Source organism: Daphnia pulex, chromosome 7, assembly GCF_021134715.1.
Source record: "Daphnia pulex isolate KAP4 chromosome 7, ASM2113471v1".
Lineage (NCBI taxonomy): Eukaryota > Metazoa > Arthropoda > Branchiopoda > Diplostraca > Daphniidae > Daphnia > Daphnia pulex.
The window spans coordinates 11821403-11848445 of NC_060023.1; the positions used below are offsets into that span (position 1 = coordinate 11821403).

General features: G+C 41.4%; 10 protein-coding genes and 1 long non-coding RNA gene across 13 annotated transcripts; 7 read left to right on the plus strand and 4 right to left on the minus strand.

Annotated features, from left to right (window-relative positions):
• LOC124198607 lies at positions 1-27035 on the minus strand. Of its 2 annotated transcripts, XM_046594532.1 has the most exons (9): positions 26257-27027; positions 26120-26166; positions 25909-26047; positions 25809-25841; positions 25433-25728; positions 25269-25366; positions 25106-25201; positions 24743-25034; positions 1-94 (listed from the first exon to the last, which is right to left on the minus strand). In XM_046594532.1, the coding sequence occupies exons 1-8, from the start codon at positions 26462-26464 to the stop codon at positions 24767-24769; spliced, it is 1185 nt and encodes a 394-aa protein (XP_046450488.1). In that variant the 5' UTR covers positions 26465-27027; the 3' UTR covers positions 1-94; positions 24743-24766. The 2 variants fall into 2 exon arrangements, with proteins under 2 accessions (XP_046450488.1, XP_046450487.1); XM_046594531.1 differs by lacking the exon at positions 1-94 and having other exon boundaries at positions 24629-25034; positions 26257-27035.
• Positions 588-2153, plus strand: LOC124198611. The gene is made up of 5 exons (XM_046594536.1): positions 588-679; positions 746-1174; positions 1275-1491; positions 1639-1870; positions 1953-2153. The coding sequence occupies exons 2-5, from the start codon at positions 749-751 to the stop codon at positions 2143-2145; spliced, it is 1068 nt and encodes a 355-aa protein (XP_046450492.1). The 5' UTR covers positions 588-679; positions 746-748; the 3' UTR covers positions 2146-2153.
• LOC124198617 lies at positions 2391-3005 on the plus strand. Its single transcript, XR_006876623.1, has 3 exons — positions 2391-2502; positions 2658-2754; positions 2966-3005. It is a non-coding gene; the product is annotated as an uncharacterized LOC124198617 (long non-coding RNA).
• Positions 3695-4485, minus strand: LOC124198436 (alpha-(1,3)-fucosyltransferase C-like). The gene is made up of 2 exons (XM_046594270.1): positions 4169-4485; positions 3695-4124 (listed from the first exon to the last, which is right to left on the minus strand). The coding sequence occupies exons 1-2, from the start codon at positions 4483-4485 to the stop codon at positions 3695-3697; spliced, it is 747 nt and encodes a 248-aa protein (XP_046450226.1).
• On the plus strand, positions 5284-22758 carry LOC124198612 (glycoprotein-N-acetylgalactosamine 3-beta-galactosyltransferase 1-like). Of its 2 annotated transcripts, none has more exons than XM_046594539.1 (3): positions 5284-6020; positions 21887-22180; positions 22269-22758. In XM_046594539.1, exons 1-3 carry the CDS (start codon positions 5788-5790, stop codon positions 22756-22758), a joined length of 1017 nt encoding a protein of 338 aa, XP_046450495.1. In that variant the 5' UTR covers positions 5284-5787. The 2 variants fall into 2 exon arrangements, with proteins under 2 accessions (XP_046450495.1, XP_046450494.1); XM_046594538.1 differs by lacking the exon at positions 5284-6020 and adding an exon at positions 21590-21828.
• On the minus strand, positions 6903-9800 carry LOC124198614. Its single transcript, XM_046594541.1, has 5 exons — positions 9408-9800; positions 9170-9336; positions 8885-9044; positions 8632-8777; positions 6903-8492 (listed from the first exon to the last, which is right to left on the minus strand). Exons 1-5 carry the CDS (start codon positions 9760-9762, stop codon positions 8310-8312), a joined length of 1011 nt encoding a protein of 336 aa, XP_046450497.1. The 5' UTR covers positions 9763-9800; the 3' UTR covers positions 6903-8309.
• LOC124198613 lies at positions 11216-12277 on the plus strand. Its single transcript, XM_046594540.1, has one exon. The coding sequence runs from the start codon at positions 11316-11318 to the stop codon at positions 12267-12269; it is 954 nt and encodes a 317-aa protein (XP_046450496.1). The 5' UTR covers positions 11216-11315; the 3' UTR covers positions 12270-12277.
• Positions 14074-16288, plus strand: LOC124198608 (protein Star-like). The gene is made up of 6 exons (XM_046594533.1): positions 14074-14386; positions 14470-14620; positions 14697-14872; positions 14933-15127; positions 15187-15438; positions 15508-16288. Exons 1-6 carry the CDS (start codon positions 14201-14203, stop codon positions 15673-15675), a joined length of 1128 nt encoding a protein of 375 aa, XP_046450489.1. The 5' UTR covers positions 14074-14200; the 3' UTR covers positions 15676-16288.
• Positions 16293-18014, plus strand: LOC124198610. The gene is made up of 5 exons (XM_046594535.1): positions 16293-16413; positions 16479-16910; positions 17098-17314; positions 17462-17693; positions 17778-18014. Exons 2-5 carry the CDS (start codon positions 16482-16484, stop codon positions 17968-17970), a joined length of 1071 nt encoding a protein of 356 aa, XP_046450491.1. The 5' UTR covers positions 16293-16413; positions 16479-16481; the 3' UTR covers positions 17971-18014.
• LOC124198606 (alpha-(1,3)-fucosyltransferase C-like) lies at positions 19498-20942 on the minus strand. The gene is made up of 2 exons (XM_046594530.1): positions 20811-20942; positions 19498-20727 (listed from the first exon to the last, which is right to left on the minus strand). Exons 1-2 carry the CDS (start codon positions 20940-20942, stop codon positions 19504-19506), a joined length of 1356 nt encoding a protein of 451 aa, XP_046450486.1. The 3' UTR covers positions 19498-19503.
• LOC124198609 (protein Star-like) lies at positions 23102-24740 on the plus strand. The gene is made up of 6 exons (XM_046594534.1): positions 23102-23325; positions 23391-23538; positions 23611-23786; positions 23858-24052; positions 24118-24369; positions 24439-24740. The coding sequence occupies exons 1-6, from the start codon at positions 23149-23151 to the stop codon at positions 24604-24606; spliced, it is 1116 nt and encodes a 371-aa protein (XP_046450490.1). The 5' UTR covers positions 23102-23148; the 3' UTR covers positions 24607-24740.
• Positions 27036-27043: the final 8 nt, after the last annotated feature.

The window sequence follows — 27043 nt, forward strand, 5'->3', positions numbered from 1 at the left end:
AACGTAAAAATGGGCGTATGTATTCATCAATTGCTGTAATAGCCTGCATCAACAGGTTTCAAACGAAAGAAATTCAATTATTTCATGGCATTTACTAAATACTGCTTCAGTTATTGCGCTATTATGGCGTGAAAGCAATAAACGAAGTCATGAAATAATGGCAACCAACGGCCACTATCGCCGTGTCGTGATCAAAGTTAAATGCACAAGCGTCAGAACTACACGCTGCAGCTAGTGCAAGTAGTAGGCCTATACACCTCAAGAGATTCTGCTTTTCTGTCAAATATGTCTATATAGCTCACTAAAACTATTCACTGATGAATGTCACCCGTCAAACATGCAGGTTCAACAGTTTATCACATTATTCATCAATGGATTCTGAATGGAGATGACGGTTAAATGTGATGGTGAGAGTTTTCCTCCCAAGAATCAATTTTTCAATTTCCCTTCCTTCCTGAAAGAAAGCCACAACACGATCAGCCATTCAGCCTGTAGCATTTTGAATATACAATTTGTGTGGAGCATTTTTTAAATACATGACTGTAATTGCCACGAGCTCCATTCGACATTACAAGAAAATCTGATGCCAGTAGACATTTTTCTTAGATAGAGCACAGTGTATAATCCATTCACGGCGTGGATTGCAGTCAAGCACATCGTGAAGGGTCAACAACTTACGGTAAATCCTAGCTATTAGTCAATATCTTTTGCAATAAATTATCGTACTGTTTTGGGGGGGTTTCAGAGAATGAAAAGTAAAGAAGCTGCTATCAAGTCAACATTAATCGTTATTTCTGTGTTGGTGATGCCATCAGAAGTGACGACACTCATCAGTGACACTCATCATTCTATTCGTTCGGAGGCCAATCACAACCGTCTCATCTCACCTGCTCAACTTGACGGATGCTTCTATACAGACAGCTATTTGAATCGACGTCATTTGAAGATAAGAAGCGACGACATCATCTACGGAACCGGGTCCAGCAGAAGCGGCGAAGAAGAAAGATTTAAGCATCAGTGCCTTCAGCCTCAACTTGTTGTTCGGCGATACGAAAAGGAAGATGTCGTCCGCTGCCTGGATTCTTTGTGGGTGCGAAAGGGCAGTAGACAACCCGTATACATCGCCTTCGTAGGCGACTCGACTTCTCGGCAACACTTTGTCAGCCTCGTCAGGGTTAGCTTGCTCGATACATAGGCCTATGTATAGACTAAAGTTAAGAGCACTTCGATGCATTTCATGCAATAACCTTGATTCCCGTTTCTTTGATGAACAGTTGATTCCTGATTACGATAGAGAGACTGTCAGCCGATTCAACACTCCAACTGCTGAACAACTTTATCACGACGACATGAATATTACCAGTCCTCTTTTGGCCAATTTGAAACTCGCCTTTTTCTGGCGGAATCTAATCAACGAGGAGATGCTATCTCTTTTCAGGCGATGGGCATCTACAGAAGATCAATCGCAAGTCCCCGATTTAATTTTCTTTGGTGAGTTGAATAATTCAACATTCTTGGTGTTGGGTACTATTGATCGCATACGCGCTGAGCATCTATAGTGTAAAAATATATGTGTTGACATATAATCGGCCCTCTATAAAATAGGCTATAACGTGAATTTCACCCTGAAATGAATAGGCGCAACCGTTCATCACATGCTTCCCAGTAATGATTTCAGTTTTGAAACGTACCAAACGCTGTTGGAAAATGAGTTGGTACCTCTCATGAAGAAAAGTTTGGCTGTTCATCCTCACCAGGAGATTATCTGGTTGAAACCAAGCCACACGATTGAGCGCAATGTGAACAGCGTGATTCCAGTATACCAAGACAAAATAAAGAAATACACTGCTATTCTCCCTCGGGCCTTAAAGTAAATAATATACCGTGAACATTTTCTTATTCATTCAAATTTGTATATATTTTTAATGCAAGATGTTTATTGTTTCATGTAGAGATACGAGAATTGTGATTTGGGACACGATTAACGCCCTCGCCGAGGAATACATCCGCGCCTGCACTTTGACTCGGTACGACCGTCAAGACGTGCATTATTATGAAAATTGCCACGATTTCATCCATACGGGAATGAGGGCTATTTCAATAGGAACTCGACTCCTCTTGAACCACTTGTGCAAAACACTATAGTCGGGGCTGCATGCGGCTGCATGCTGGAATTCACTTTCTAATATATATTAATCTGTGTTTGCTTTTATCAGTTTGTTTTATATTGAACAAAAAAAATACAGCAATTATTTTAACACAGAAGAATGAATTATTCGTACACTTTCGATTTCTATTTATTTCTTTTATTTTTCTACGATTTTTAAAAATTGTTTCTTATCGTTTTTATCGATATCTAATGTAGCACTCAAATTATTGGTGTCGTCTGCTCTTGTTTTCATACGTGGCACGAAAAATAGCACGTAACAAATAAATGTGGTCGTCGTGTCTCATTATAGAATCGCTTAATAGTTGATACACACTCAGTGATGTTTATAACAGGTAAATAAAACTAGGAAAGCACATGGAATGATTATGGGATCTTTGAAACCTGTTCCAAATTTGTGATATTTTAGTTCCTGATGACTAATAGCATTTATCTGTTGATGCATGGTTGTTTATTATTTGCACTATATGTAACCTTTATCTTTGTGCAGATTTGAGGCCTATGCCAGCCATCGTAACCACAAGATATGCAAGATTTTCTTGTGCTAGTATTAACCTTTCAGCAGAAATCTCAATGTCTTCGCTTGGGTATTTATTTTCGTTTCTTTCATCCCTGTGACCTGCTAGATTTTTTATGCATGATGCATGACTTGAGTCAATGCAGCGTATAACATGGAAGCCTTAAAATCTCCTGTTATTATTACCAATTAGTGTTTACCCACTGTCTACTTTAAACTTTTCTTACTTGTTGTTTCTGTCAATGATGTTTTTCGTAACCTATTTTGTATTTTTGATTTAGATAAACAGCATCCCGTTGGAGAAACTACCGATGTCGATCGAGTTACGTATCTCTTCTTCCTCTTTCTTTAAATGTTCTGAATTTCTGATGGTGCACTCCCATCTCCCATGTAAGTGTGTGGGTGTGGGTATTTACGAGAACCTCCTTTTTCCTATATCCCGCCTGGTCTGGTCAACTTTTCAGCAGATGGATGGATGGATTACTTGTGAATGGAAACCTGGTATTAATTCCCAGGCTTAAAGGTAGGAAAAATTAGTCTCATTTATTCCATTCTGACTATTTGATGGCGTTGATTATAAATCGTCAGGCCTAAAAAGTACGGATTACGATTATTATCTGATCCATGGTGGTTAACTGTGAATGTTTCCCCTTGCCATTTTTGTTTGTTCAGTCAGGGTTTTTTAATCACTCATTTGTAGAACGCCTGTAAATCAGTCCCAATTTCGTACCTCACAACTTTGTCTGTGGGTAAACAATCAAATTAAAAAATATTTGAACTTGAAACACTTTAAGCAAAAAGTGCAACTAGACAAATTTTATGACCAAGAAAGACCTGTCCCCACTTCCACGTAGGCTGTCACCGTTCAGTTTTTTATCGGAAACCTTTATTTGTCTGGTAGATAGTGGAAATATTGTTTACATTTTATACAGCGTAATTTAAAAAAAAAAAAAAACAAAACAAACAAACAAACAAATGAATGACAAGATGACGCAAACATTCCGTTAGATTCAGAACGTTGTCATATTTTGTTGCAGTAAATTGTCAAGGTAATCATATCCGGAGAGACAGGCAATATCTTTATGATACCACCAGTCAGTTATATCTTCGTAGACTTTGGGTTTCTGTTGAGGATCGTTGAGTTTCTCGCAAAGTTCGCACCAGCCACTGACTGGCCTTCTCACCACTTCGTAATTTTGTTTCCAGTTGAAATATTTCAGGTAGAGGCCGTCATTCTCGTCCAGCAGTTTTAAATAATCGGCCAGGGCTTTTGGCGATTTGAAATCTCCCGCGTCTATGTAAGACATGGGTGGGGCGTATGCGGAGTAATCGGCGCCTCCGTAGACGATGGGGACAATGTCGGCCGCCATGGCTCGATAGAATTTCTCTGTGACGTAATCGGGACAAATTGCATTCTCGGCCGCCACGTAGAACTTGTAGCTGTCGAGTAACTTGTCACACTTTCGCTCCGCATCGGAACGCACGTGAGCGATCCGCAACTGCCGTACGTGTCGATTGGGACGTGTTGGCTCACCAGTTCGAAATATTTTTCTCTGAGACTGTCAGTGCGGCAATGGGAGACGAACCAGGCGACCATTTTCGTCTTTTTGGCCAGCAGAAAGTGTCGACTGCTGATTGATTTGTTGTTGTTGGGCATCATCATGGAAGCCGGATCAGGCGGAAGGACTTCCGGGCCAAGTCTTCCGGGCATGCTGGTCGGTGGGGGAAGGGCGTTGGTCCGTCGTTGAATTGCGCCATAAGTGCGGACGTCGTAAATGTCTGAATCCCGTCGATAGGTCATGGTCCAGTTGAAAAATTGTTCGTTTGTGTGAACATGGGCATGTCGCTGGCAGTGACCAGCGTCTCGTAATTGTAGAAAATGAACCGTTGATTGGGACGTCGGTGAAGTGGATTCGGCAAATCTTTTTCATTGAAATCGTTGGCGTGGAAAATGACGGCGTCGCTGGTATCCAGCAGATTTCTGTCATCCGTCAAGAGACAATTTGTGATTCGACATCCGGCGTCTTTGAACGCCGTGTGCCCCAATCCGAGTTCGAAATCCTTCGAGCTGAAATAGGAATTCCAAAATAGAATCTTCTTGAACATCAGCGAATGATGATCTTTGTTATTTCGCTGATGTCGATTGTTTTTTGGGCGATTCACCCAATTGGCCAGGGTCTGTTCGCCACGAATTTCGCTGTCCCAAATGGATGGCATTTGAATCGCTCCGTTTTCCTTGTGTTTGGGTTGCCAGTTATCAACAATAAAATCAAGTTGATAGTTTGGATTGGGTGAATGTGATTTGTTATTTCCGCTTACCATTAAAACATTAAAGGCGACGACGCTAACAGAGACAAAGTAGATGATTGCCAAAACACCAAGGAAAAACCAATGGGCTGTCGTCATTCTCCTACAGCAGATGAGGACAAGCCGTCGGGTCTGTTGTAACATGTTTTCGCCACTAAATTTAGGCCCACTCTGAACCGATCGAACCCATAATAACTTTGTCAACCACCCGAGACTTTTGAAACAATCACAAGCGAAATATTCAGGTCGCAACCAAAACTGAATAAGCCGAAACAGAACCTACTGTGTCACGATTATTGCGTCCGCGGAGTCAAATCTTTTTTCTCATGCGAAGCTAAGAAAATGTTCCAGCAGCACATTGACTAGCAGACCAATTAGATTCAAGTCGACGATTGCTGGCTTGAGGATATAACATCAAGGGCGATGGTTGTGGTGGCCTTGTGCATATCCTCGGGAAGTCTGGAATCGATATCTGCTTCGTCATCATCAGACATTTGTGTTCATGACGATCAATCAGATTCTTATCGCAGCTCAAGGGGGAATTAAACTCCAAATTATATCCCCTGAGCACTTGAAACCTACAGAATAAAATCTAATGCATTAGTGTAGATCAATGCCACTGTTTCAATTGATGGCCCTCCTGTTTTGCCTATGGCTGGACCCTTCTCACTCTGCAATTATTATCTCGTCAAAGTTGAGGGGAACGACCTTTTCGCCCTTGATGATCCATCCTCCTGTTCGGAATCAATTCCAGATTTCAATTGTTGGCTAGTGCGAGCCAGCTCTCTCAGTCCGGATGAAAAGTAATTATTATGTGAAGGTGATGCCAAGGTTCAATGTCGGAGGAGCTTTCTTCGACTGGAATCGGTCAATCGGATTGTTACGACGCCATCGTTTCATCTCATTCGTTGTCTGTTTTTGTCTCAATGTCTTTTTTGTCCTTGACATTTTGGTTAATTGCGGCTTATTTGTCGATTTCAATTCCGCCAATGGCCGAGTCCATCCATCGCCGTCCTTCCGTTCATCAGAGTAAGATTTTTCATTTTCTAGAAAATTGAATATTTTCTGATCTGATTTTTCTCGTCAGTTTTCCATTGGAGAGCCCGCCAAGTAAATTAGACGTTCACCTGTTGTGTTGGATTTCGTCCACCAGCCGTGACAAGGAGAATTCGATCCGGGAGACGTGGGGCAAACGGTGCGACAAATTAATTTTCATCTCCAACTCGCAACCGTTGGGAACGGCAAACAATCGAGCAGAAGGTCAAAGTGATGCTGGTGGTGCTGGAATCGTCCGTTTATTTGCCAGGACGACATTGGACGTTTTGAAACAATTGCGTGATCATTATTTGATATGACTCGCATTGGTTCCTCAAAGCTGACGCCGCAACGTGAGTTTACCCAAAATTAGAAAATTGATTGCAGAATTCGCTTCTCACTTGTATTTGAACGGCCTTTCATTCCACTCTGTCAGTTAGGCTACGTTGTTGTCGACCAATTGAAATTGATGCTCTCAATCCACAACCCTGCCACACCCTGTTACATGGCTGGTAACAACAGAAATAATTCGGAGATTATCGGCGACGCTTACGTCTTGAGTCGAGAGTCCATCCGCCGACTGGTGCGCCAATTCCGGCGGCGAAACCCGGGCGGAGGACCAGCTGATTGCGACAATTGGAGGCATCTCCCGACATCCAACAAGATCACGTCTGACCTTAAATCAGTGCCGCCAATCTGCGTGGACATGACTTTTATTTTTACGAACACTTGCGCTACCATTTGAAAATGCCTGCCAATGTTATGAATTAATTAGATGTATGCCTTAATTCTTTACTATCGCACCATTTGATCGTTTTTACCTTATAGATGCAGGGCAAATAAATAAACACGCCGATGGGTAGATGAAAGAATGTCGTGTTACAAATGAAAATACTTTTATTCGTGTGGGGCTTCGTTTATATTCTGATAACCAATGAGAATAATGAGCTCAGTAAAATAACAACGCCCTATAGGCCTACAGAACATCGAGGCTTTAACCTTCGGCTATTCACCGCCATCATGATTTTTCGTGAGCACAGCTAAAAAATATTGAACAGCCCGGGCGATTGTATACAGGGAAAAGAAGGACAGACTTGAGTGTAAACGAACCAGCCGTCAGTGTGTGGTATTACCAACGTTAACTATATGTCATACTGTCATACGTGTTGTAGCTATTAGGCTACCTATTACGTGAAAGGAGGATGATGCGACTTTTTCCCATTCGCGCGCTGTTCTTCGTTTTCCTTCGTCGCTTTCTCGGCTGTTGTTTCTTGCTTTGCTCTTGTTCGTCCTCGTCACATCTTCAGCCTTGTCGTGGTCGACTCATTTTATGCAGCAGAAAATCCAATAAAAATCGTTTCGCCTCAGCCACCACACCAGCCAAAACAAGTAAGTCCACATGTTAAGAAAGGTTTCGTTTCTGAGTAAATTGATATTACCGAAAATTGTTACTTGGTATAAAAAATCGGTAGGTGCTCCGCTTCGGTGGTTTCAACCTTCGATTTTCAATAGCAATTCTCGACCGAAAATGTACACTCTTAATTTCTTGTTTCCTACTTTTTCCCTTCCTTTTGTCTACTTCAAAAAGTAGCATAATAACGTATCGAAAAGGTAAGGATGATATTGCAGAATAGTTTGGCACAGCGTACCAGCATCAGACTGCGAAGCAGGAGATCCGTATTCAATTGCTATCGAAGTCTAATTTTTATTTGAGAATCGATGAATCGATGATTATTAGGCCTACTCACAATAAGTGGCGAGACGTAAATCACGTCTCGATTTTCGTAGACTATAATTTACGTTTCCAGCAGGTGCCCGGTTTCCAAAGACTGTACGTCTCGAAAATGTGAGGAATTATTAACAGTGCAGTACCTAATAATTGATGGACGAAACATTATATTTATTAATATATTGTTTCCTGGTGCACGTTAAAATGTTATTGGGACAGTTATCTCGTGAGTCTCCTTCGCTGCAGCAAAAGTCTGGCGGAGATGAGAATGTGCCTCATCCGAATTACAATTTGATGGAAGAAACGTACGGCAAAAAATGGGCAAAGAAATCAAGAGACAAATATTTCTCACCTGCCGATTTTACTGAAGGTAGGGCTAACCAAGTTTCACCTTATTCAGCTTGACCTGCAGATTTGTAATTGCTATATGAATTGGATTTTCAGAGTATGCCAACAAGAATCAACTGCAACGGGACCATCCGTGTGTCATTCGGCTTATAAGGCAAAAATATCTGCGCCAACCAGCGTCAATTCAGATTTGTAACAAGCCAAGTTTAGCAAAAATTCCATTCTGAAAAACCATCATCAGTTGTTGGACGACATTCTTTCGGGCATGGATATTGGAGCTCTTCTTCAGGTACTGCCCTATATCCGATGAATAGCCCATTTTTTCTCCTCGTCGGGTACGGTTGACTCGGCTCTGGGATAACTTTACAGCAATAGCTATCGTGAGCCATCTGGTTATTATGCAAAGCATTTAGAATTATTATTTACTTACATTATTGGCCATGACATATCAATATTATGCTTGAAATCCATTTACGGTATGTTTCTATAAAGTTATCGAATTGGTATAAATAAAGAATAAGCTATTACCATATTAGTAGTAGCTACCGGCCAAATGAGCCTATCTAACAGTTTCTGGTCGTAGTCGTATTCGTGCAAATGATTTTCGGTAAACATTTTCCTTGCGGCGCCAACAATTAAGGAACGATCCTGGCTGACTTTGACTCCCCAACAACCTATTAGTTGATTATAATAAAATTACATCGGACCAATAAAGAATATATGGTACAATTTAGACAAAATAATTTTATGAATAAGTGAGTATTAAAACATCCGCACTCACACCCAACAATAAATCGGCAGTGCCAATGATGGTCTCTCATTATATGGAAAATTCTGTCGCTGGCTAGCCATTCATTAACGGCATCCTGTTCACGAGGTATTATTTGACTGTCCGAGTCCCTCGACATTAGCGTGTCCACCATGTCATCCAGCAAAGGTAACTGTTAATATAGGAAATTATTGCATAAGTCAGTTAGATATATTAATTGATTTAAAATCTCGTTATAATCTAAGACTGTTAGGATGTTAATAACATAATTATTAAGCCAGTTATTGGTTATTATACCCAGCGCCAGGTCATGGCAAATATATCGGCCAAATTTCGCTGCTTGATAATTTCTGTCGCATTGCACAAATCGACGTGGCTTCCGCCCAAGTCCAAGGTGTTCTTCAGGATTTCCCAAGACTCGTCGTCGTTGGTTGTCAAGTTGTGATAAATCCTTACAGTCCAACCTCAGAATATGACAGTCCATATTCACAAGAAATGTTCAAATTTTCTAGTGTGTTTTATAAATTCTGCTTACCGGGGTAGATGTAGGGAATCTTACTGAGAGTCTCTCTGAAGGGCTTCAAATATTTATGAACAATGTCCTTTCGCGAGAAGTCTCCGTAAATGGAATATGCAATGATTTTTTGATGAGGGCCTCTCATATCAGCAGTATGACTGCAAGCTGAATTGAAATTCTTTACATTTTGAAATTGATGCTGAGAAACAGCTAGAGATCTTTTTCCTAACTGATATTTGGCATTGCAAATTTGAAATCCGCACATCTGATATAAAGCGAATAAAACAATCACCAACGCACTCGCTAAAATATAAATTCGTGGTGCTCTATGGCAAAACCGGACAAATCTATGACAATATTTTATTCGAAACATATTTTCTTTGACAGGCTCCAATTTTAGCTATCTCGTATGCGCGATCTCGTTGGAGTCGCCCTTATATACCTACGGATGTTGGCAGGATATAACTGGGCAACTTCACTGTTAAGAAATGGTCTCGTATTTGGGTACACGATATTAACGAAAAATGTTACTGGGTCTCTAAAATCGGTAGGTTCTCCGTTTCGGTAGTTATAACCTTCGGTTTTCAATAGCACGTCTCGACCAAAAATGTACATTCTCAATTTTTGTTTCCTACTTTTTCCCTTCCTTTTGTCTAGTTAAAAAAACAGCCTAAAATGTATCGAAAAGGTACTGTCATCTACAACATATAGAAATGGCACAGCGGATCAGCATCCGACTGTGATGCCGGAGACCCGAGTTCAATTCCTACAGAAGTCTAATCTTTTATTTGAGAATGGACGATTATTACTCACGATTTGCGAGACGGAAAACACGTCTCGATTTTCGTAGATTATAATATACGTTTCCAGGTGCCCGGTTTCCGAGGACTGTACGTCTCGAAAAATGTGAGGTATTATTAACAGTGTTTCTAATATCATAGAAAGCCTAAGGTCTTATAGAATAGTCATGCGATGCGATAATGTCGTTAGGAATACATTAGCAATCAGTCCCGAGGCTGAACTCGTTCTTGATGCTAATCGCCTTATGGCGATACGGCAATTAATATAGGTTACTCTTCTCACAGTCAAACACCAATCGAAACGTTAGTTAAAACTTAAAACACTAATTGTGATTTACAACAAGAATAGTATTCATGGCTGTCTTGGAGAATTGGCCGTGTCAACCGAACCCTGGCAAACAGCAGACAACTATATTTATAATATTCGAAAAAAAAAAAAACCCAAGAACTAAAATTTTGGGTTCCGCCTTGTTTAAAGTTGGGGTATAATGCGGTACCGTATAATGCGGTACCGTATAATGTTGTAGTTGGTTTTATAACGGCCTTAACTAATGCTGGGAGTTCAATTAATGAAGTAGCGGAAATAAATAATACGCTAAATAGCAGTTTAGATAATGAGAGTGTATATCGCCAATGCCGCTAATGTATTCACCACTTGCATGTTATCTAATATATATACATATATGATATACCTAAGTTGACATCATCTATAATCTAATCCCTTGGGGGACATATCATGGACCTGAATTGGCCCATGCTCATGATATCATGAGTGTATCATGCTGAGATTGTATTAATTGATTTATAATTTTGTATACGTAGCTACACAGTTGTAACAAAAAAAGAAAATCTATATATAATAATGACCATTTCTATCACTTCAAGCAACACGTAGCCCACGGTCAAAATTGAAAAGAATCTACAATTCGACACTGAAACTGTCTGCGTCTGTTCACCTCGTCCTGTGCATCAAATCGACGTAAGATTTGATATATTGCTCAGAATTTGTCTTTTTCTATTATTTCATCGCCAAGAAAGAAAGTGAACCGAGCAATATAGATATCAGTGTAACATGTAACAGTGAATTTATCTCCTTGGTGCGCTGAATAGTTTTATACGCTCAACGATGATGTCATTCATTTATTCTGGTTTCACTTGGAAACGGAATATTAACGCAAAAAGGTTATTCACATTGGCCGTCATTATTTCCACATTGGCTGTTTTATTTTTCGTCAAAGTGTTTCAATCGACGATTGTCAATGTGGCCCGGAATGACATCCAGCATGATGGGCATCCCAGCAGCAATTCCGTCACCACCGATTGGGACAATCTCCTGGACTCGACGACATTAACTGGCGCCCAGATCATGCAGTACTTGAAATGGAGCAACCGACAATCCTGCCAGTTGGTCAACGACTTTGGCGGGACGATGAGGACAAATCCGTCCGGATGGGACGGTCAGAAATCGGTGTGCCTCGACCCGGAAGTGGCGCCAATTCCGGACCAATGTCTCGTCTACTCGTTTGGCATTAAAAACGAGTGGTCGTTTGACGAGCAAATTTCGGCCTACGGTTGCCAAGTGTACGCCTTCGATCCGTCCATGGCCGGCCAGGATCACTACGACCACAATCCCGGCAATGTCCATTTCTTCAAATGGGGACTGGGCGAGCGGGACCAACACGACGCCGATTACAATTGGACGATCCGCTCACTTTCGTCCATCTACGAGGAATTGTCGGCCCGTCACGGCCGCAGGATCATCGACTATTTAAAAATCGACGTCGAATTCGACGAGTGGATCGCTCTGCCGGAAATAATCACTTCCGGAATGTTGTCCAACGTCCGGCAGCTGGCGATGGAAGTCCACATGGATTTCGAAGCTTCGCTGGACCAGCACCGCCAATGGGCCAAACTGTTGAGGTCCATCGAGACGATGGGGATGATCCGCTTCGATTCCGAGTACAATCCCTGGTACGTCGGGAGTTTCGTTCGGATTCCATTAGAGGGACCTTTGGGTTATGAAATCGCCTGGTACAATGGCAATCTTTCACATGTTAACACGAATAATAATAAACGATGATCCTCTTCTGTCAATCAACTCGCCTTATGCAATTTTACTATGGTGAAAGTGAACGCAGTTCATACGCCAGTCATACGCCAGTTCCTGTTTGATGTGAAGAATAAGAACAAATGTGAAAATTCAAATTTCACTGTACAAGTCTAATAAGACAAAAATAAAATAAGATTCAATTGATCAAAAGCGCTCCAGTCAAAAATGCGATTGCATAATAATAATGTGTTGTATCAAGGCCAGCTGCTGGCCAACGCTTCCACAGGCACTTTGACCGTGACTCCAGCACGTATCAACATCTTATTATACTTTCCTACCGTAATATCATTAGCCCCGCGGTATTAAACAGGAAAGAATGCGAAGAAAGGTCGAACGAAACAGAATCGATGGGCTTTTGATAACAAAATTACATACAGAATAACAATTCCATCGCATTGGGGGATTTCTAATACCCTAAAGCCATTTTTACCCACCGAAATTAAAAGTATGGAAAAATGTTCAGTAAAAGATGATTACAATAAACTTACAAAGCATTTTTAAGTGTTGAAGCCAAAAATAATATTCGCAAAACATATGGAATAAGGTCTACATCTAAAGTCATAGCAATCTTTTCCTACTTAGAAATAAGAGTATCAAATATAGGCCTACCTTTTAAAAAATGAGCTTACGGTGTTTCTTTTTTCCTTTAGCCTTTCACATGAGTTTTTATCTAGCATTTGTTGAATGTACCTATACGCAGTCTCGGTTGCGTTGAGACGACCGTGTGTTCCATCATGATCTTGTGTAAATCAATTCAATTCTTATTGGCGGAGTTAATTAATCGTCGCCGAAAACCAGTGCTGCTGTTGGTCCTTGTGTGCTGGATAACATTTTGTGTTTCATTTTATTCCTTCTGACGATTTCCTATCACAAGCTTATGATCACTTTCAATCCATACCGCGGAGAAAGTCCCTGTGCATAGACAGTTTGGTCCTAACTCCTCCGCCATCTGCTGACGGCCTTGTCATGACGGCCAATCTCCTGCCCAGCCAGTGGACACCTTTCAACGGCAGACAATTCAACGATCGTCGCATCTTCTTCCATTAAACGAGCGGCAAAGCCCAACTGAATTTGCAGCAGAGCTGCGCCGTAGAATCGGCGGCCAAACACAATCCCGACCGGCCCGTCCAGCTCTTTCTCCGGCCGGAATCGAGTGGATGTTATTCCAGTAGTGCAGAATGATTATGAGAACCTAGAAACCTGCATGTTCCAAATTTGCTAAATGTTCCTGACTAATAGCATTTATTATCATTTAAGCCTCGCTGTCAATGCAATGGGGGTTTGTTTACAGCACTGTATAACATTTTCCTTTGTGTAGATTTCAGGTCAGCCATCGTAATCACAAGATATGCAAAATTTTCTTGTGCTGGTATTGATCTTTCATCAGCAGCAATCTCAGTATCATCGCTTGGGTTAATTTTCGTTACTTTTTATATACCTGAGACCTGCTAGATTTTTGATTGATGTGTGACTGTGAAATAATGCCGGTTAATTCTTGACTAGCACCACCAATATCATTTTACCTAAGATGCGTCGAATGAATAAACACGCCGATGGGTAGATGAAAGAATGTCGTGTTACAAGTGAAATTACTTTCATTCGGGCGGAGCTTTTTTTCTGATAACCAATGAGAATAATGAACTTATTTTCGCTTATTTAAAAAAAAAAACAACCCCCCATAGAACTTTGAGGCTTTAACCTTCAGCTATTCACCGCCATCATGAATTTTCGTGAATAGAACATAAAAGTATTATATTGCCGAACCACAACGAACGATTGTACAGGGACAACAAGGAGAGAAAACTGAAAACAAACCAGCCGTCAGTGTGCGGTATAGCCAACGTCAACCATCGTACATGTTGTAGCTACTATCAAGTTAATCTAATATTACGTGAAGGGATATGATGATGAGACTTTTTCCCATTCGCTCTGTTCTTCGTTTCCCTTCGTCGCTTTCTCGGCTGTTGCTACCTGCTTTGCTCTTGTTCGTCCTCTACATCTTCAGTCTCGTCGTGGTGGACTCATTTTATGCAGCAGAAAATCCAATACAAATCGTGTCGTCTCAACCACCAGACCAGCCCAAACTAGTAAGTCCAGTACCTATAATAATTGGACTAAACATTATATCTATTAATTGTTTCTTGGTGACGTTAAATTGTTATTGGGACAGTTATCTCATGAGTCTCTTCCACGGAATCAAAAGTCTGACGGTGATGAGAAAGTGCCTCAACCGAAATATAATTTGATGGAAGAAACGTATGGTAGAAAATGGGCAAAGAAATCGGATGACAATTATTTCTCGCCTGCCGATTGTACTGAAGGTAATTTAAAGTTTCACCTTCATATGGCACCTGCAGGGTTTTTTTTTATTGTTACAACGAATTGATGGATTTTCAGAGTATGCCAACAAGAATCAACTGCAACAGGACCACCCGTGTGTCATTCGGCTTATAAGGCAAAAATATCTGCGCCAACCAGCACCCACAACTATTCCTTATCAACTGGGAGATCCCCAAACTCTCGATCCCTCTGACGGCCAAGCTCAGGGAATTTTAAGGATCTTGCGCAATCAAGTGACTATTTTCTCGTTCAGTTTTATTCTTCTTCAATTGTTATTACATTTTCTTTTGTAGACTAAAGGATTTTTCATCGAGTGCGGTGCGTATGACGGCGAAACTCTATCCAACACGTTATACATGGAGCGATCCTTCCAGTGGAGCGGACTGCTCATCGAGGCCGATCAAATATCTCACGCTCAACTCGTGAACCGCAATCGTCGAGCCTACACTTCGCCCGTTTGTCTCAGCACCAAACCTTACCCCATGGAAGTAAGTGGTTTACTTTAGTTGGGAAATCATTATCTTGATTTTTTACTTGTTATTTGTAGGTTGTTTTTAACGCAACCGTCGGGACTCTGGGATCGATTCTAGAGGATCAAAAAAATTCGGATCAAACGTCCGACAAGAAGAAGACGGAATCTGCAAAAGGCACAGAAAACATTTACAAAGTTCAATGTTTCCCGCTGTACTCGATGCTAGTCGCTGTGGGTAGAACTCGAGTCGACTATTTCAGTTTGGACGTCGAAGGTTCCGAGTACAAAATATTGGCAACCATTCCTTGGCACAAAGTCGACATCAAGGTATTTGACAGTAAATTGATTTCCGGTTGGATGTGCAACATCTAATTTTATTTTTTTATTGTAATGGAGACGTTGACTGTGGAATGGAATCACGTCCCAGAAGGTGAAGCCGCCATGACTCGATTGATGGAGAAGAACAAATTCGTCAAGTTTGGTTTGATTGAAATGAAATTCTCTCATGAAGTAGTTTACGTCCAGGATTTCCTGGACGACTTGAGAAAGTTCGAAGACTATTAAATAGGCTAATAATTAGACTTATTTACCTTGAACCAATTCCGGAAAAAATGTCCAAAAACGTAAAAATGGGCGTATATGTATTCATCAATTTGCTGTAATAGCCTGCATCAACAGGTTTCGAACGAAAGAAATTCAATTAGGCTATTTCATGGCATTTACTATATACTGCTTCAGTTAAGCGCTATTGGCGTGAAAGCAATAAACGAAGTCATGAAATAATGGCAACCGACGGCCACTATCGCCGTGTCGTGATCAAAGTTAAATGCACAAGCGTCAGAACTACACGCTGCAGCTAGTGCAAGTAGTAGGCCTATACACCTCAAGAGATTCTGCTTTTCTGTCAAATATGTCTATATAGCTCACTAAAACTATTCACTGATGAATGTCACCCGTCAAACATGCAGGTTCAACAGTTTATCACATTATTCATCAATGGATTCTGAATGGAGATGACGGTTAAATGTGATGGTGAGAGTTTTCCTCCCAAGAATCAATTTTTCAATTTCCCTTCCTTCCTGAAAGAAAGCCACAACACGATCAGCCATTCAGCCTGTAGCATTTTGAATATACAATTTGTGTGGAGCATTTTTTAAATACATGACTGTAATAGCCACGAGCTCCATTCGACATTAAAAGAAAATATGATGCCAGCAGACATTTTTCTTAGATAGAGCAGTGTATAATCCATTCACGGCGTGGATTGCAGTCAAGCACGTCGTGAAGGGTCAACAACTTACGGTAAATCCTAGCTATTAGTCAATATCTTTTGCAATAAATTGTCGTACTGTTTTGGGGGGTTTCAGAGAATGAAAAGGAAAGAAGCTGCTATCAAGTCAACATTAATCGTTATTTCTGTGTTGGTGATGCCATCAGAAGTGACGACACTCATCAGTGACACTCATCATTCTATTCATTCGGAGGCCAATCACAACCGTCTCATCTCACCTGCTCAACTTGACGGATGCTTCTATACAGACAGCTATTTGAATCGACGTCATTTGAAGATAAGAAGCGACGACATCATCTACGGAACCGGACCCAGCAGCAGAAGCGGCGAAGAAGAAAGATTTAAGCATCAGTGCCTTCAGCCTCGACTTGTTGTTCGGCGATACGAAAAGGAAGATGTCGTCCGCTGCCTAGATTCTTTGTGGGTGCGAAAGGGCAGTAGACAACCCGTATACATCGCCTTCGTAGGCGACTCGACTTCTCGGCAACACTTTGTCAGCCTCGTCAGGGTTAGCTTGCTCGAGATCACTCGAGATCAACACATTTGCTAATATAGCTAATAGATAATTCAAAATTGCGTAGCAGTATATAGGCTAACAATTCTTTCATTTTCTACCGCATATGTATAGACTAAAGTTAAGAGCAATTCGATGCATTTCATGCAATAACCTTGATTCCTGTTTCTTTGATGAACAGTTGATTCCTGATTACGATAGAGAGACTGTAAGCCGATTCAACACTCCAACTGCTGAACAACTTTATCATGACGACATGAACATTACCAGTCCTCTTTTGGCCAATTTGAAACTCGCCTTCTTCTGGCGGAATCTAATCAACGAGGAGATGCTATCTCTTTTCAGGCGATGGGCATCTACAGAAGATCAATCGCAAGTCCCCGATTTAATTTTCTTTGGTGAGTTGAATAATTCAACATTCTTGGTGTTGGGTACTATTGATCGCATACGCGCTGTGCATCTATAGTGTAAAAATATATGTGTTGACATATAATCGGCCCTCTATAAAATAGGCTATAACGTGAATTTCACCCTGAAATGAATAGGCGCAACCGTTCATCACATGCTACCCAGTAATCATTTCAGTTTTGAAACGTACCAAACGCTGTTGGAAAATGAGTTGGTACCTCTCATGAAGAAAAGTTTGGCTGTTCATCCTCACCAGGAGATTATCTGGTTGAAACCAAGCCACACGATTGAGCGCAATGTGAACAGCGTGATTCCAGTATACCAAGATAAAATAAAGAAATACACTGCTATTCTCCCTCGGGCCTTAAAGTTAATAATATACCGTGAACATTTTCTTATATTAATCCAAATTTGTATATATTTTTAATGCAAGATGTTTATTGTTTCATGTAGAGATACGAGAATTGTGATTTGGGACACGATCAACGCCCTGGCCGAGGAATACATCCGCGCCTGCACTTTGACTCGGTACGACCGTCAAGACGTGCATTATTTTGAAAATTGCCACGATCTCATCCATACGGGAATGAGGGCTATTTCAATAGGAACTCGACTCCTCTTGAACCACTTATGTAAAACACTTTAGTCGGGGCTGCATGCTGGGATTGCACGCTCTAATATATATTAATCTGTGTTTGCTTTAATCAGTTTGTTTTATATTGAACCAAAGAAAAATACAGCAATTATTTTAACAGAAGAATGACTTATTATACACTTACGCATATCACGCGTACACTTTCGATTTCTATTTATTTCTTTTATTTTTCTACGATTTTTAAAAATTGTTTCTTATCGATATCTAATCTAGCACTCAAATTAGAAAATTGGTGTCGTCTGCTCTTGTTTTCATACGTGGCACGAAAAATAGCACGTAACAAATAAATGTGGTCGTCGTGCTGTCTCATTATAGAATCGTTTAATAGTTGATACACACTCAGTGATGTTTATAACAGGTAAATAAAACTAGGAAAGCACATGGAATGATTAATGGGATCTTTGAAACCTGTTCCAAATTTGTGATATTTTAGTTCCTGATGACTAAATAGCATTTATCTGTTGATGCATGGTTGTTTATTATTTGCACTATATGTAACCTTTATCTTTGTGCAGATTTGAGGCCTATGCCAGCCATCGTAACCACAAGATATGCAAGATTTTCTTGTGCTAGTATTAACCTTTCAGCAGAAATCTCAATGTCTTCGCTTGGGTAATTATTTTCGTTTCTTTCATCCCTGTGACCTGCTAGATTTTTTATGCATGATGCATGACTTGCGTCAATGCAGTGTATAACATGGAAACCTTAAAATCTCCTGTTAATATTACCAATTAGTGTTTACCCACTGTCTACTTTAAACTTTTCTTCTTTGTTGTTTCTGTCAATGTTTTTCGTAACCCATTTTGTATTTTTTATTTAGATAAACAGCATCCCGTTGGAGAAACTACCGATGTGGATCTAGCATCGAGTTACGTATCTCTTCTTCCTCTTTCTTTAAATGTTCTGATGGTGCACTCCCATGTGAGTGTGGGTATTTACGAGAACCTCCTTTTTCCTATATCCCGCCTGGTCTGGTCAACTTTTCAGCGGATGGATGGATGGATTACTTGTGAATGGAAACCTGGTATTAATTCCCAGGCTTAAAGGTAGGAAAAATTTGTCTCATTTATTATCATTCTGACTATTTGATGGCGTTGATTATAATTCGTCAGGCCTAAAAAGTACGGATTACGATTATTATCTGATCCATGGCGGTTAACTGGGAATGTTTCCGCTTGCCATTTTTGTTTGTTCAGTCAGAGTTTTTTAATCACTGATTTGTAGAACGCCTGTAAATCAGTCCCAATTTCGTACCTCACAACTTTGTCTGTGGGTAAACAATCAAACAAAAAAAATATTTGAACTTTGCACACTCTAAGCAAAAAGTGCAACTAGACAAATTTTATGACCAAGAAAGACCTGTCCCCACTTCCACGTAGGCTGTCACCGTTCACTTTTTTATCGGAAACCTTTATTTGTCATGGTAGATAGTGGAAATATTGTTTACATTTTATACAGCGTAATTTAAAAAAAACAAACAAACAAACAAATGAATGACAAGATGACGCAAACATTCCGTTAGATTCAGAACGTTGTCATATTTTGTTGCAGTAAATTGTCAAGGTAATCATATCCGGAGAGACAGGCAATATCTTTATGATACCACCAGTCCGTCATATCTGCGTAGACTTTTGGTTTCTGTTGAGGATCGTTGAGTTTCTCGCAAAGTTCGCACCAGCCGCTGACTGGCCTTCTTACCACTTCGTAATCTTTTTTCCAGTCGAAATATTTCAGGTAGAGGCCGTCGTTCTCGTCCAGCAGTTTTAAATAATCGGCCAGGGCTTTTGGCGATTTGAAATCTCCCGCGTCTATGTAAGACATGGGCGGGGCGTATGCGGAGTAATCGGCGCCTCCGTAGACGATGGGGACAATGTCGGCTGCCATGGCTCGATAGAATTTCTCTGTGACGTAATCGGGACAAATGGCATTTTCGGCGGCCACGTAGAACTTGTAGCTGTCGAGCAACTTGTCGCACTTTTCACTCCGCAACGGCACGCACTTTAGAGATCCGCAACTGCCGTACGTGTCGATGGGGACGTGTTGGCCCACCAATTGGAAATATTTTTCTCTGAGGCTGTCAGTGCGGCAATGAGAGACGAACCAGGCGACCATTTTCGTCTTTTTGGCCAGCAGAAAATGATGTCGACTAAATGACTTGTTGCTGGGCATCATCATTGAAGCCGGATCAGGCGGAAGGACTTCCGGGCCAAGTCTGACGGGCATGCTGGTGGGTGGGGGAAGGGCGTTGGTCCGTCGTTGAATTGCGCCATAAGTCCGGACGTCGTAAATGTCTGAATCCCGCCGATAGGTCATGGTCCAGTTGAAAAAGTTGTTTGTTTGCGTAAACATGGGCATGTCGCTGGCAGTTACCATCGTCTCGTAATTGTAGAAGATGAACCGTTGATTGGGACGTCGGTGAAGTGGATCCGGCAAATCTCTTTCATTGAAATCGTTGGCGTGGAAAATGACGGCGTCGCTGGTATCCAGCAGATTTCTGTCGTCCGTCAAGACACAATTTGTGATTTGACATCCGGCTTCTTTGAACGCCGTGCGCCCCAATCCGAGTTCGAAATCCTTCGAGCTGAAATAGGAATTCCAAAATAGAATCTTCTTGAACATCAGCGAATGATGATCTTTGTTATTTCGCTGATGTCGATTGTTTTTTGGGCGATTCACCCAATTGGCCAGGGTCTGTTCGCTTCCAATTTCGCTGTGCAAAATGGATGACATTTGAATCGCTCCGTTTTCCTGGTTTTTGGGTTGCCAGTTATCAATGAAATCAAGTTGATAGTTTGGATTTGATATGAATGTGATTTGTTATTTCCGCTTACCATTAAAACATTGAAGGTGACGACGCAAACCGTGACAAAGTAAATGGTTGCTAAAGCACCAAGGAGAAACCAATGGGCTGTCGTCATTCTCCTACAGCAGATGAGGACAAGCCGTCGGGTCTGTTGTAACATGTTTTCGCCACTAAATTTAGGCCCACTCTGAACCGATCGAACCCATAATAACTTTGTCAACCACCCGAGACTTTTGAAACAATCACAAGCGAAATATTCAGGTCGCAACCAAAACTGAATAAGCCGAAACAGAACCTACTGTGTCACGATTATTGCGTCCGCGGAGTCAAATCTTTTTTCTCATGCGAAGCTAAGAAAATGTTCCAGCAGCACATTGACTAGCAGACCAATTAGATTCAAGTCGACGATTGCTGGCTTGAGGATATAACATCAAGGGCGATGGTTGTGGTGGCCTTGTGCATATCCTCGGGAAGTCTGGAATCGATATCTGCTTCGTCATCATCAGACATTTGTGTTCATGACGATCAATCAGATTCTTATCGCAGCTCAAGGGGGAATTAAACTCCAAATTATATCCCCTGAGCACTTGAAACCTACAGAATAAAATCTAATGCATTAGTGTAGATCAATGCCACTGTTTCAATTGATGGCCCTCCAGTCTTGCCGAAGGATTTCTCAATCACTCTGCAATTATTATCTCGTCAGAGTTGAGAGAAACGACCTTATCACCCTTGATATGATCCTGCTGTTCAATCTGTTCAATTCCAGATTTCACTTGTTGTTAGTGCAGGTCTCTTTCAGTCCGGATGAAAAGTAATTATTATGTGAAGGTGATGCCCAGGTTCAATGTCGGAGGAGCTTTATTCTTCGACTGCTGGAATCGATCAATCGGATTGTTACGACGCCATCGTTTCATCTCATTCGTCGTCTGTTTTTGTCTCAATGTCTTTTTTGTCCTCGACATTTTGGTTATTTGCGGCTTATTTGTCAATTTAAATTCCGCCCATGGCCGAGTCCATCCATCGCCGTCCTTCCGTCCGTCAGAGTAAGATTTTGCAATTTCTAGAAAATTAGATATTTTCTGAACTCATTTTTCTCGTCAGTTTTCTATTGGAGGGACCGCCAAATAAATTAGACGTTCGCCTGTTGTGTTGGATTTCGTCCACCAGCCGTGACAAGGAGAATTCGATCCGGGAGACGTGGGGCAAACGGTGCGACAAATTAATTTTCGTTGCCAACTCGCAACCGTTGGGAACGGCAAATCCAACAGAAGGTCAAAGTGAGGCTGGTGCTGGAATAGCCCGTTTATTTGCCAGGACGACATTGGACGTTTTAAAACAATTGCACGATCATTATTTGAATGACTCGGATTGGTTCCTCAAAGCTGACGCTGCAACGTGAGTTTACCCAAAATTAGAAAATTGATTTCAAAATTCTCTTCTCACTTGTACTGTATATAAACAGCCTTTCATTTCACTCTGTCAGTTACGTAGTTGTCGACCAATTGAAATTGATGCTCTCAACCTACAACCCTGCCACACCCTGTTACATGGCTGGTAACAACAGAAATAATTCGGAGATTATCGGCGACGCTTACGTCTTGAGTCGAGAGTCCATCCGCCGACTGGTGCGCCAATTCCGGCGGCGGAATCCGGGCGTAGCGCCAGCTGATTGCGACAATTGGAGACATTCCCCGACAGCCCTTAAATCAGTGCCGACCAGTTCCCGCTGCTTGGATCGACTAGGAATCGTCTCCTTGAGCACGCAGGACGATCGAGGTTGCGAGCGATTCCTCAGCCAGGGTCTTGCCAAAGAATTAATTTTAAATGATAATGAAGCGAATGCCGATGGTTCTAAGACTCGCCGATGTATTTCAGATCGAGTCGTCATCTTCTCCCGACTTGGTGGACATGACTTTTATTTTTACGAACATTTGCTCTACCGTTTGAAAATGCCCGCCAATGTTATGAAGTAATAAGACGTAATAATGCCGGTTAATTCTTGACTAGCACCACCAATAGATGTGATCGTTTTACCTAAGATGCTTCAAATGAATAAACACGCCGATGGGTAGATGAAAGAATGTCGTGTTACAAGTGAAAATACTTTCATTCGGGCGGAGCTTCGTTTATTCCGATAACCAATGAGAATAATGAGCTTATTTAAAAAAGCAACGCCCCATAGAACTTTGAGGCTTTAACCTTCGGCTATTCCCCGCCATCATGCATTTTTCGTGAGTTCCATTTAAAAAAAATGTTTGCTCCCCAACCACCAAAAATGATTGTCAGTGTGTGGTATAGCTAACGTCAACCATCGTACATATTGTAGCTAATACGATAGTCTAATATACTTTACGTGAAAGCTTATGATGAGGCGACTTGTACCCATTCGCTTGTTTCATTTTCGTTTGTCGCTTTCTCGGCTTCTACTTGCTTCGCTCTTGTTCATGTTCTACATCTTCAGCCTCGTCGTGGTAGACTCATTTCATGCAAGAGATTGTCGAATAGAAATTGTGTCGCCTCAACTGCACGAGTCAATACAAGTAAGGCTTATAATTATTACAGTCTATACATTCTAATTGCTCATTCCTAAATTCATTTTGGACAGTTATCTCACGAGTCTCCTTCGCTGCAGCAAAATTCTGGCAGTGATGACGAGCTGCCACCAAAGTACAATTTGATGGAAGAAACGTATGGTAGAAAATGGGCAAAGAAATCGGATGACAATTATTTCTCGCCTGACGATTGTACTGAAGGTAATTTAAAGTTTCACCTTCATATTGACTTGCAAGTTTTTTTATTGTTACAACGAATTGATGGATTTTCAGAGTATGCCAACAAGAATCAACTGCAACAGGACCATCCGTGTGTCATTCGGCTAATCAAGGAGAAATATCTGCGCCAACCAGCACCCAAAACTCTTCCTTATCGACTGGGCGATCCCCAACCGCTCAATCCCTCTGACGGTCCAGCTCAGGGAATATTAAGGATCTTACGCAATCAAGTGAATTTTCCCCTTCGTGTGCTATTCGTTTGTGAATTTGTCTCGATTTTTAATTTCTCCTGCTTTTGCAGACCAACGGATTTTTCGTCGAATGCGGTGCCTACGATGGCGAATTCCTATCCAACACGTTATACATGGAGCGATCCTTCCAGTGGAGCGGACTGCTCATCGAGGCCGATCAAATATCGCACAGTCAACTCGTGAACCGCCGTCGTCGAGCCTACACTTCGCCCGTTTGTCTCAGCACCAAACCTTACCCCATGGAAGTAAGTCGGCTGGTTTACTTTAATTAGGAAATCATTATCTTGATGCCTTTACTTGTTATTTGTAGGTATTCTTTAACGGAACGTTCGGGACTCTGGGAATGATCATCGAGGATCAAGAAGATGCTCAACAGACGTCTGACAAGAAGAAGACGGAATCTGCAAAAGGCTCAGAAAACATTTACAAAGTGCAGTGTTTCCCGCTGTACTCGATGCTAGTCGCTGTGGGTAGAACTCGAGTTGATTATTTCAGTTTGGACGTCGAAGGTTCCGAGTACAAAATATTGGCCACCATTCCTTGGCATAAAGTCGACATCAAGGTATGTATAGCCCGAACATATTCAGTCAGATTCTGGATTTTAATTTCTTAAAAACATTTTCATTTGTAGACGGTAACCGTTGAGTATAATCACGTGCCTGAAGGCGAGGCCGCCATGACTCGTTTGATGGAGAAGAACAAATTCGTCAAGTTTGGTTTCATTGAAATGAGGTTTTCCCACGAAGTAGTCTACGTCCAGGATTTCCTGGACGACTTGAGGAAGTACGCTGAATATTAAATAACACCTGCCGACTTGAACTAATTGAAAATCGTCCAAAAACGTAAAAATGGGCGTATATGTATTCATCAATTACTGTAATAGCCTGCATCAACAGGTTTCGAACGAAAGAAATTCAATTATTTCATGGCATTAACTAAATACTGCTTGAATTATTGCACTATTGGCGTGGCTTGGCGTTCTGAAAGTTCCAGTTGTTGGCAAATTGAAACCGCTCGACTGGTCTCGACTTTTTGTCCTCCTCTTCATAAGTGTCCTCTTCCTTGTAGACGGGCCTTGCCGGTCGGGCCGTTAGCGCTGGGCGACGGTCGATCACGATATTGTTGTTACTCTGTTTATTAGGAATCACGGCCGGTTGGCGGCTGTCGTTTTCGTTATCGAAACCGTCAAAATCAACGTCTCTCCGACTGATACCCCATGGTTGGCACCTGTCGCAGAAATGACATAGTAATTTTCCCTTTTAGAGACTTAAACAATTAATTGATTCCAAATTCATTACTTGCAGATTTCTTCGTTGAAGTAGAACCCGGTGGAACATTGTTTATTGTAGCCGTCGTCTCGGCATCTGCACATGCAATTTCTCGAATCCCAATACCTTTGGTAATTGGTCAATTTCAATGTCAGATGGGAATAGCAATTAAGTTATACTGTGATAAAATTACCTGGTTTGGTTGTCGGATTCGCATTTGCGACGGTCTTCGATATTGGAACATTCGCAACGGCACGCATTCGGCACGTACGCTTGATTAATCGTGCAATCCTGCAGTAGAACATTTGTAAATTAATTGGCGTATTTCTAAAATGTTATTCCTTCAAAACTCCCTACCGATTCCTTGACCTTGCATTGGCATTTGCAAGCCGTGTGCTTCTCAACTGGCACCGACTCTTTTCCGGCGAATTTCATCCGACTGCCACCGGTGTATTGGGTCTTGAGCACCTGGAAGTGGACGATTTCAGTGCGGATGGGCTCGCAAACGAGGAGGTCCGAGCTGCAACATCCACCGCATCGTTCAATCCGCGTGCAAGTCGGATAAAAGAGAACTGATGAATCCGTGTTGGGCATGAGTGGAACTGTCGTCAGTTCCGGCATGCAATGCGCCGGTTTGGCCGGAACGCTAGCATCTGAAAAGTTCATTTTTAAACAAATATGATTTAATCTAAATGTTTATAATTACAGAAAGAAATGCGAAGCAAATATTTACCTCTTTCTTCACCAGCTTGGCCCTTTGTACGCCCTATGCAAATAATTGCGTTAGAAAATTCTATTTTAGTCCAATTCTAATTTCTAGCGAGTTATTTTACCATCGACTTCCCAAGCGCCGTAGACGTATGGAGTATCGCCAGGGGCTTCACCTTCAACAACTGTGACATTGTCGACGAATTTCAGGAATTCAGACCAATCGCCGGCTTCGTTCAATTGATTCAACAAACTCATAGGAATCTATTTTACAAAAACAAATCAAATCATTATTTAAAAAAAAATTTATGAAGAGTAAAAACCGGATCAACATACTTGTTGGTGCATTTTTCTAGGTGATGAATATCCGGCATCCTGTTCGTCTGCATTGACGGAAATGTTGAAATGGTTTTTTTTTTTTTAGGAATGACTCAATCGAACCAAATAGTTGACTTAAAAGGACACAATTATACCTTGTGGAAAGACGACAGTTGCTGAATTTCTGGCTTCCGGATGTCGTTTGATCTTGCTGCTTGTTGTTGTTGTTGTTGTCCTCCTCGTTGTCGCAGTCGGTCTAAACCAGTTCTGCTGAGCCTTGACAATCTCAGAAAAGTACGTCAAGACCAAAACGAAAGCGATGAATGTCACCCGGCGATGTTGAAAGCTCTGGCCGTTCGCCATGTCCTGCTCCCGATCTGCAATCCGGTTCTTAATGGAGAATAATGGCGTTAAATGTTGAAGTGATTTTCCTAGCAACGTTTCAGGTTCGGTGTCTGAATGTCGACTGGGAAAAAAACTTTGGTCGCAGTTGTCGTCTTTCTTCTTCCTTCGCTTCGTTCTTTTTTCTTATTCGCCTCGGTCACTTCCCGTTTACAAAAGTCAAACGATGCCCGGCTATCTCGGCTTTCAATCGCTTCGTAATTGACTGTGGAAGGCGCTGGAAGGTCTGCTGTTGCGCACCAGAGTCACGATGCAGAGTTTCTCGTGACGTTCGAACAAGAGAATTCAAATCAGATAAATCAAATACTATTTAAATTTAAAAAAACGAATAAAGTGGTTGTTTGGAACGTTTTAGAGAGCCAGCAATATGCTGGTTTCACTCAATACTGAAGGCTGTGTGTGTTGCTGATACGAATATTGACTCGGGAGAAAGTGTCGGTTATTTGTAGATATTTTCAGAGAAAGTATATAGTCTACTAACTTCACGGACTTTCCCTTTTAGTTTATGGCTGTACGTCTAGCAGCTGTAAAGAGAATGAG